Source organism: Herpailurus yagouaroundi, unplaced genomic scaffold, assembly GCF_014898765.1.
Source record: "Herpailurus yagouaroundi ecotype Mexico unplaced genomic scaffold, PumYag 410, whole genome shotgun sequence".
Lineage (NCBI taxonomy): Eukaryota > Metazoa > Chordata > Mammalia > Carnivora > Felidae > Herpailurus > Herpailurus yagouaroundi.
In genome coordinates this window covers 2,197,408-2,207,296 of record NW_024412627.1, presented here as the reverse complement: position 1 = coordinate 2,207,296, position 9,889 = coordinate 2,197,408, and the positions used below count along the sequence as shown (strand labels likewise).

Here is a 9,889-nt window from a genome sequence, read left to right as displayed (position 1 = left end):
CGTGAGGTCAAGCCCCACCTTGATCTTTTTTTTTTTTTTAAACAAGTAAGATGACTGGGGCATCTGGGTGGCTCAGTCAATCGAGACACCGATTTGGGCTCAGGTCAGGATCTCATGGTTCATGGGTTTGAGCCCCACGCGGGGCTCTGTGCTGACAGCTCAGAGCCTGGAGCCTGCTTCACATTCTGTGTCTCCCCCTCTCTCTCTCTCTCTCTCTCTCTCTCTCTCTGCCCCTGCCCTGTTCGGCTTTGTCTCGCTCTCAAAAGTAAATAAACATTAAAAATAAATAAGATTACTTAAATAAATCAACTTAAAAAAAAAAAAGGCTCACACCCCGATTTGGCCCCCCCCCCCCCAACCCCCGGTCTATTTCGGTGCTTCAGAGCGCGGATTGCTACAGGGCAGGACTTTGATTGGCCAATTCTAGGCCACGTGATCAAACCCGACCAATCGGCTCTGCCCAGGAAGACCGGGCCGCTTTAGGACACCGCGGGTCCCGGGGAGAGTCGCGAGGTTGAAGCTGTGGCCACGGGAGTAGCAGTTTCTAGAAAAAAAAGTGGAGTAGGGTACAGGGCCGATAGAAATGTAGGGGTGCGCTCCTAACTGCGGGTGACAGAGAACTTGGCCCCGAAAGCTTCGACGGTGGGGAAGCCCTCGGGGCTGGTGATTGGCCCCGTGGTGTCACCACTGCTCAGCAACTACAGTGGCAGCTTCATCTTAAGGCGGGTACCCTCCTGGCCATCAGGTGGCTCCCTGGCGCAGCCATCTACCAGGTGCGAAGAGAAAGTGTGACCGGGACGCAGGTTCCTCCCTCCCGTCTGAACGGGCCCACAGAGGGGTCGCACGCCACTGCCCACCAGTGAGCGTCACCGGGGTGGGGGAGGGGGCGGGCGCTGGCCTCCACCAACTTAGGTTTGGGCACCTGCGCCAGGCCTGGTGCGGAGGACGGGAGGCCGTGATCAGCTGTGTCACGGGGACCCACCCTGGAACCGCGGCCCTTGCTCCAACAATTCGGACCCCCGCCGCGGGGCGTGGTGTGGAAGGTACACGGGGCAGGGTCACCCTGCGGCGTCCCTCATCTCACGGCCGGTCTGCCTCTGTCGTGCAGGGGTCCTGTGGCTGTCGGTGGTGTCCGAGGTGCTGTACATCCTCCTGCTGGTGGTCGGCTTCAGCCTCATGTGTCTCGAGCTCTTCCACTCCAGCAATGTCATCGACGGGCTCAAGCTCAACGCCTTCGCAGCTGTCTTCACGGTGCTGTCCGGTAAGGCGGAGGGCCTCTGGCGGTGGGGCCTAACCCTGGACCTCCGGCAGAGCGGAACGTGGGTGCTGGAGCCGCCCCCGGGCCGAGTCCTGGCTGTTCCCACCGGGTGACCTTGCGCCCATCACTCCGCTGCTCTGAGCCTCCGCGTTACGGTTTTAAAACAGGATTTGCGCGCTCGGGTACTCATTCAGTGGTTATTGAATATCGTGTGCCAGGTACCGTGCTAACAATAAGGACTGGGGCTTTCCTAACGGAGGGACCGTTCCAGAGCCCGTGGAGTTTAACAGGTGTGGGAGAGAGAGGTGGGTTAGCCTGACGTGTATTCAAGGGATGACCACCCCACGCCCTCGTGGCGGACTGTATTTGTGGGACAGGGCACAGGGAGGTGGTGTATTGGCATGAGTGGATGATGTTGTCTTCCATAGAGACATAAAGGGGGGGCCCGTTTTGGGGTGGCCCGCACATCACTCATCTGCTTTGGCTTATTTGCCTTTGAGACAAACGTGTGGAAGCTGGAGGGGAGCAAACACATCTAGAAGCTCAGCTACTAGTGTGGGGTGGGCAGAGACGGTGCGTAAAGGCCGCAGAGCCAGGGGTTTTGGGGGCTTTAGGGGGAACAGGATGGTCAGGACATTGTGACTCAGGGAGCCGGAGACAGAAGACTCCAAGAAAAGGCCATTGGATTAGGTGGCCAGGAGCCCAGAGTTGGTTCAGCAGATCCAGGTCACGAGGGGTTAAGCAGGGAATGTGCCAGAGAGGAGTAAAAGGAGCCTCCAAACCATAACTTCAGGCAGCCTGACAGATAGAGTGGTGGCTTGGCTGTGCAAGACATCTGTTCCTAAAAAGCCAAGTGTAAATTGAATTTCTATAAATCTAATCCTATTCTTCATGCGTTGGAAGAAGCCTCTATTTAATGAAACCGAAACGAGGCGCCTTTTGGTAAGGGACATAATCTCCCCCTAACTGAAGTATGTGTGTACAACAGAGAGGTCCCTCAAAGATTGAGAGCTGCATCCAAGAGATTACAGCACGCTCCGCAGATGAAAACACGCGTGACTTGGCGTTCTCAGGATGTGGAAATCTGACCATCATAGCAAAAGAAAGAAAAGAGAAATAGAGTGATCGTCATCGCCAAGGGTCAGTTTTGGTTCCCAGCTCTTGGGCCGAGGACGATTCTGGACCTGTGTGTCCTGTTTGGGGGTGGAGTGGGGATGGGTGGGGTGGGGCATGAGACTTGGAAAAAAACCAAAGAGTTTGCTTGACGGACAGCTTGGGGAAGACAGTGCAGATAGAGGGAACAGCATGGACAAGGGTGGCATATTCTGGAAACCTTGAGTAGGTCAGAATGACAGGAAGGCAGAGTAGGGAGAGCACAATTGACAGATGAAATCGGACAGCTGGGTGAGGGTCTTGGTGCTTTGCAGTGATCCTTAGATGTTACCATGTAGCTGACCGCGCTGAGAATCCAGAGCAGAGGGGGATAACGGTCAGGTTTGCATTTCGGGGTGAGGGTTCGGGCTGCGGCGTGGACAGAGCAGAGCAAGGGTGGAGGTGAGGAGACCGGCCCCGAGGTGAGAAAAGATGAGGCCCCACCCGGGTGCGGGGGCAAGGGGAACGCGGGACGCGGGCACACACACCCTCCAGCTAGGAGGCGAAGTCAGGAGAGCCGGGTGAGCCCGGAAGACAGAGAACCCAGGTCAGCTGCCTGGTTTGGAATCCACACAGTCCGGGGGGTCCATGAGCCTGGTGGGGAAGAAGTTCCATCTGTAGTTCTCTAACTTGTAACGGACACTTAGGCTGTCCTTCAAATGTGAGTGGAGGCAACAGAACCCTGTAGGGGGCAGTAGCTATGACATAGTCACCAATAATCATCTATATTTTTCCTATCGCGCTGTCATTGGGGCAGATACCCTGAAATGCTTTCTTTCAAAAGTGTGATAATGCCAGAGCTTCTGCTGCATCTTGTTACCTCGCGTGTTAACGAAGAAGCACATATATTCCCATGCCACGAACTCGTTTGAATGTTTCGCTAACTAGATTTCCATATAAGGGGTTTGCTTTATAATCCCACGTATTTTATTTTGTGTATCCGGAGACGCTATTCTCAGGAGGGACCTAGAGGTCCAGATGGCCAGAGCCCCTGATCTTGTGTCCTGTGGCCGGCATCTGGGCAGGGACGGGATGGTCCCGGACCCCCAAGATGGGAAGGTAGGAAAAGCAGGTAGTGGGGGTGATGGATCCGATCTGAGCAGGTGCAGTGTGATGTGCTGTGGGGTGTCCAGTCTCCTCTCTCTTGTTAGCAGCTTCACCTTTTCTTTCCTCTCCCCACTGCAAGCATCGAAGAGTCCCCTTGTCCCGGGCACCCAGCCCTCCCCCTCAACCTGCTCATTCCAGTCACAGAACAAAAGCGGGTGGGCGGCCCAAGGCAACCATCCCCAAGTCTTCAAGCAGACCTCTCTTGGGGTAGGAGGTGGGGGCTCCTTCCCCTGCCTCAAAGGGCTCATCAAAGCTTTCACCCCTCAAAAAGCCTGCCCCCAGGGGCCCACTGCTGAAGAAAATCAGATTGTCTTCAGTAATTTCAGACACATAAACAATACAGGGCTCAGGGAGGTTAATTGACTTGCCCAGGGTCACACAGCTGGTCAGTTACGGAGCCAGGATTAAACCCAGCTCCTGCTGGCTTCAAAGCCCCGTGCTCTTTTCATAGGATCCGAGCTGCAGGGGTGACCGGGCTGGAGGGAGAAGACTTTTAAGTCTTCAGAAAACAGTAACTAAGAAGCATGTGTGAGCCAGCTGACGTCATGAGACAGAAGTAGCGAGTGGTGGAGAGAAAGGATTTTATACTCAAGCCTGGGAGAAGATAAGTTGGGGGGGGGGGGCAAAAGGACACTAAGAGAGGGCTGCGTGGCCCTGGAGCCCCCGGCCTTTCCGGAGCCCCCTGAGAACAGGGTAAGGGGTGGGGAGGGGCCCGGAGGAGGGGGGTGGCCTTCGGGTTTGCTCTGATGGGAGGGAAAGGAGTGTACAAGCCCCGTGACCAAGTCCTCTGATGCTGCCAGCCCAGCTTATGCCGAGGGGTCTTCAGCCCAAGGTCAACACCTTCTATGGTAGACGGGAAAGCAGAATTGGGGCAGCCCCTGCTGTACCCAATTATTATGATCAGTTATTATAATGAACCAAGTGATTATGATTCATGGTATTAGCCAGTGCTGGCGAGGTGCCACCGTGCACTGGCACGGGGTTCAGCCTGCCACACGTGTTAGCGTCTTTACCCCTCATGGTGCCCTTGCAGGGGAGGGTCTGACCCTGCGTGTGTTCCGCAGTTGGGAATGCCGACTTGCCTGCAGTCACGTAGCTGCTAGGCTGTTGGACCCCCAGCCGAGCCTGCCCTATAAAGTGCTTTGAGTAGGGCTTAGCACCTGGGACTCTTGTCGTTATGATTAGCCCCCACTGTTTTCCAATAAGCTGAGGGGCAGATCACGGCCCCAGGGACCAGCCCCGCCACAGCCACAGCGAGGCCCAGGGGTTCATGCTCTTCAGCGAAGGGAGGAGCTGGTGACAGGTTCCGGCCAGCGAGGCTGTGTTCCTGGCACAAGGTGGTTGTACAGACAGGGACGGCCCCTGAGGCCTGGGTGTGGGGGCTGTGGTTGCTGGCCCACTGGCCCAGGGCCTAGGGCTCACAGTACTTTTAGGGCCCCACGAAATGTTTTAATTTTGACTACTTTTCAAATTGGGAGAAAAAAAAAATTAATGTAATAATAATGAAATTGTAAGAGTGAATCCAGACCGGATCATAATTGTTCTTCTACTGTTGCAGTCATAACATACAAGTTTTACCATTTCTTTAAAAAAAAAAGTTTTTTTTAAATGTTTATTCTTGAGAGAGAAAGAGACACAGAATGTGAGCAGGGGAGGGGCAGAGAGAGAGGGAGACACAGAATCCGAAGCAGGCTCCGGGCTCCGAGCTGTCAGCACAGAGCCCAATGTGGGCCTCGAACCTGCGAACCGTGAGATCAGACCTGAGCTGAAGCCGGGTGCTCAACCGACTGAGCCACGCAGGTGCCCCTACCATTTCCTTTATGGAGGAGACAAAAGTGCTTGGGGCCCCTGCACGTCTTGATGTGACCCTGCAGTGGGTCACAGCTTTTCTCGGGCTCTCGGGACTGAGCAAGACCGATTCCAGCACAGGGGGGTGACTCCAGCTAGCAGCGTCCCCTTGCCCAGTCCTGCGACTTCAGCCAAGAGGTGCTGGGAAAGACAGAACTCCCTGTTTCTTTCCCCAGTGACCAGAGTCTTAACACAGCAGAAGGGGTGTGCGAGCAGGCTGGAAGATGTCCGTTTTTCCCCAGTCCCTCTGAAAAATGAGACAGATCCACTTGGGAAAAACACAAAGTCATTTGGAGAGTCCCTGCACGGTCGAGCTAACTGTGGGCTTTTAGTAAAAACTGCGGTGGCACAGAAAGAAACGTGACCAATTCTGGGAAATAATCAGAGCTCGTGCAGAAGCCAAAAGGAGCATTTTGTTAAGTAAGAAGGGAAGGAGATTTTGCAATAAAACAAACAAATGGCCAAGGTGAGGTTGCTGTTTGGAATTGGGTTTCAGGAGCCATTTTCAGAGCGAGGTATGAATTGAAGAGGGAGCAGCTCCACGGCCTGCAAGGTGGAAATTGCAGACAGAGGCTTAGGGACCTTAGAGCTTCTCTGTGTGGTGATTTGTAACTTCTTACCATAAACCATCACTTACTATTTTAGGATGAGTTTCTTGATAATTCTTGGGTCTGTGCTAAAAAAGAATCCCACATTAATAACCCCCTTTCTTCAGTCTCCCTGCTCTGGTCAGACCGGGTCTTTTGTCCCTAACCTAGAAGCAAGTACTTTTGTGTATTTTTGCATCTAACAATACAGAGAGTCGAAGTCAGAGAAAAGAGTTTTTCCATATGATTAAGCATTCTTTTGCTTGCAAGTGACAAGAACCCAATTGTATTAGCTACCAGAGAAAAGAGGGTGATGATAGAACCCTATTGATTCATGTAATTGAAAACTACAAGGTGGCTGAGCTTCAGGCATGGCTGCATCCAGGTGTTCATGTCATCAGGTATCTATCTATATCTCCAAACTCTGCTTTTTTCTGACTTTGTTCTCAGCTAGGCTTTGTCCACGTGGAGAGAAAATGGTCCTGAGCGGCTCCAGGCTCACATAAGATTCCAGAGGTAGAGAGAGGTCCTTTCCAATAGCTCCTACAAAACTAGGAGGATCGTGACTGGACCACAGGCTCATAGACTCATTCCTGAACCAGTCTCCATGCGAGAGAATGCAATACTCCGATTAGCCAGGCCTGGGTCCCTAGCCATACCCATGGCATGGGCTTAGCCATGGGCCAAGCAGGATTATTACGCAGTGGTGGACAAGTGGTTGCCCAGACGAACAGGTTGACTGCAAATCCAAATGGCCTGTCAAGCCGGGAGGTCGTCAAGGAGGTCAGCGGTGGGGCTAAAGGACTCAGCCCCAGGAATGGCAGAGGTCTTAATCTGGATTCCTTCAAAGCAGATATCAAGATGGAGATTTGGGTGCAGGTGGTTGATGTGGAAGGGGATCCCAGGAAGTTCGGCGGGAGAGTGGAGAAGAAGACAGGAAGGGAGGAAAGCCAGTAAAGGGAGAGTCGATGAGCAGGTGGCTGCTGTGGGCCCCTGGGGTTCTGTCCCGCTGGGCCCCTCTGAGTGTGCAGAACGGACCTCGGAACTGTTCACCCAACGGGTGAGAAAGCTAGTTTTACGTGCCAGCTAGCTCCTGTCCGTCACTACTTAAGAGTCACTCCCGAGGCGGCCTTACCGCAGGCCAGCCTCATTTCTGACCAGCTGACGAATTCGGGGTTCCCACAACCCCCTCGTGCTAGTCCACCGGCACTGCTCACAGAACTCAGGGCAGCGCTATATTTAGGATTACAGTATTGTTGTAAAGGGTGCAGTCGGGGCCCGCCAAAGGAAGAGACTCTCAGGGTGGGGTCGGGGAGGCCCTCGGAGGCAGACCCTCCATGCCCACCTGATTCGGTGGAATCAGTGCACCGTCCTTGTGGCCCAGCAGTGTTGTTCGTGAACCAGGAAGCTCACTGGAGCCTGGGGGCCTGAGTGTTTACTGGGGGCTCATTGCTCGGGCATGATTGATTGGTTGGTATTGAGCCAGGTGAAAGCCCTATGCTCTGATCACAGGTAGGATACCTCTCTCTCTCTCTCTCTCTCTCTCTCTCTCTCCCAGCCCCCATCTTCAGTCTTCTCATTCATTAGCAAAACCTCAGGCGTGATCCAATGACTCGTGAATAACAAAGACCCTCCAATTACTCAGGAAATCCCAGGGATTTAGAGTTCCCCTCTCAGAACTGAGGAAGAAGGCCAGTCACATTCTTTATTAAACAGGGGTCTGGGTGGGCGAACTGGAAGCCGTACCCCGTAGCTGAGTTGTCGCCTGCCTGCAGCCGGGTTTTGTTTGGGCCAACTGGCGGCACCGATCACATTTGAGGCGGAGAGGGGCCTGGACGGTCTCCTCCTATTTGGGACAAGTACCTTAAGCACTTGCAGGAGGGCTGGGCCTGCTTGGCCCGAGGGCTTCCGTGGGGAGTCCTGGAGGGTCTGGGATGCCTCTCTCCAGCTCCCTGTTCCCACCCCTCCTGTGTCCACGAGGTGGTTGATCACAGTATCCGGTCTGAAACCCTTCCAGCCAGAAGTATCCCAGAATCCAGAACTTTCCAGATTTGGGAAGGTAACGTGACACCTAGACCATCTATTACCTAACACTGCAGGGGGGGCTGGGCAGCACCCTGTAAGCAAACACATTCATATTTCTGCATAAAGCCCATGAATATTCATGCTAGGGGGATAAATAAAGGTAGTAGCTTCACATCCATTCAGGTCAGGCCTTCCTGCTGAATGAGTTCAGGCCAAGTCAGATTTCTGTGTCTAAAATGAGTTACAAAGAAGCTTTTGGATTTCAGGATTTCAGAGAATTTGAAATCGCAGACAGGAAATTATAGGCTCGGTAGCTGCCGTTTATTGAGTGTCTACTGTGGGCTAGGCACCTTCTAAACACATTCCCTCTGTGGAACCCTGTGATGATAGGTGCTATTACTATGCCCCATTTTACAGTTGAGAAAACTGAGGCACAGGGCTGGTAAGTGAAGTTCCATGTGCTTCACTACTGCACGGGTCCACGCAGGCTGCTGCTGCCGCCGCCCTGTGCACAGCGTCCCCTCTGGTCCCCGGGGTTCTTTGTCGCTAGGGCCAGATGGGAGATGGGAGAACGAGGCTGATACTTTCAGTACCTGTGGTCTTCTCACTCCAGAACAGACGTCCCGAATCCAGGTCCCACAGGGACAGGGTGGGGGACAGCAAGGGGTAAAGCCAGCTGGAAGCATTACAGCAGTGACCCTGAGGACCGTGGCAAACAGGGTCAGCAGCCCACGGTTGCCACGGAGAAATATGGCTGGCCTCCAGGGAAAGCCCAAATCTGGCTTTTTATGAGAAAATCAGATTTTTAACTCAGTTGTTTCTAAAATAACTTTATTGAGGCACGATTGGTATATCATGAAGCGCACCCATGTGAAGAGTACAGTCGAACGGGTTCCCACAACCATCGCCATAATCCAGTCTTAAAACCTTTTTATCACCGTCCCCCCCCCTGCAAAATCCTCTGTACCCACAAACCCTTCTTACTTGCCTCCAAGTCCCCCAGCCGTGGGCAACACTAGTCTACTTTCTGTCTCCATCGCTCTGCCTGTCCCGGACATTCTGGATCAGTGAAATTACACGATACGTGATCTCTCATGACTGGCTTCTTTCACTCGGCATGAGGTCCTCACGGTTCGTCCGTGTCGCAGCAGGGTGTGGGCACTCTGTTCCTTTTTGCCGCCGAACGACGTTCCGTGGTGCACAGACCCAGCACGTCGTGCCTCTCCACTTAGGAGTGGATGGCCCTGTGTGTTGTTTCCACCTTTTGGCTAGCAGGGAGCATTCCGCTGTGAGGCCACGGCCTCCCACGTACCAAAGTTTGTGGGGACGTGTGCTTTCCTAGGGGAGGAAAGGTTGGGTCCTGTGGTGACCCTGAGCTTCAACTTTTTAAGTCAAAACGTTTTTTTTGTTTTTTTTTTTTAATTTTTTTTTTTAACGTTTATTCATTTTTGAGACAGAGAGAGAGACAGAGCATGAATGGGGGAGGGGCAGAAAGAGAGAGGGAGACACAGAATCTGAAACAGGCTCCAGGCTCTGAGCTGTCAGCACAGGGCCCGACGCGGGGCTCGAACTCACGGACCGCGAGATCATGACCTGAGCCGAAGTCGGATGCCCAACCGACTGAGCCACCCAGGCGCCCCTTAACTCAAAACGTTTTAAATGTGCCAGCCGACAGAACCTCACTGCAGACCCTCGTCTCCCTCCCTGGCCCCAGCCAAAAACAGAAACCAACTGGTTTTCGTCCTGAGGACTAGAGCGAAGACGGCTCCCTCTTTCTCTCCTCCCACCTCCCCACTCAGAGGCCCCTGACCTAATCTCAGTAAATTAAGGCTTCTGGAAATGAAAGCCAGGAACGGAAGGATTTGCAGATGGGTTTTTCCTGCCCCTTTCCTGCAAAAAACCTCTGGGATAA

The 9,889-nt window shown here is 53.4% G+C and overlaps 1 protein-coding gene across 1 annotated transcript in view; it reads left to right on the top strand.

Annotated features, from left to right (window-relative positions):
- Positions 1-9,889, top strand: part of GSG1L (GSG1 like) — a 133,578-nt gene that overhangs the window by 56,967 nt on the left and 66,722 nt on the right. Inside the window, exon 2 of the mRNA XM_040463628.1 lies at positions 1,109-1,261. Coding sequence (XP_040319562.1) covers positions 1,177-1,261 — 85 coding nt within the window. The 5' untranslated portion in view covers positions 1,109-1,176. The remainder of the gene's footprint in view (positions 1-1,108; positions 1,262-9,889) is intronic.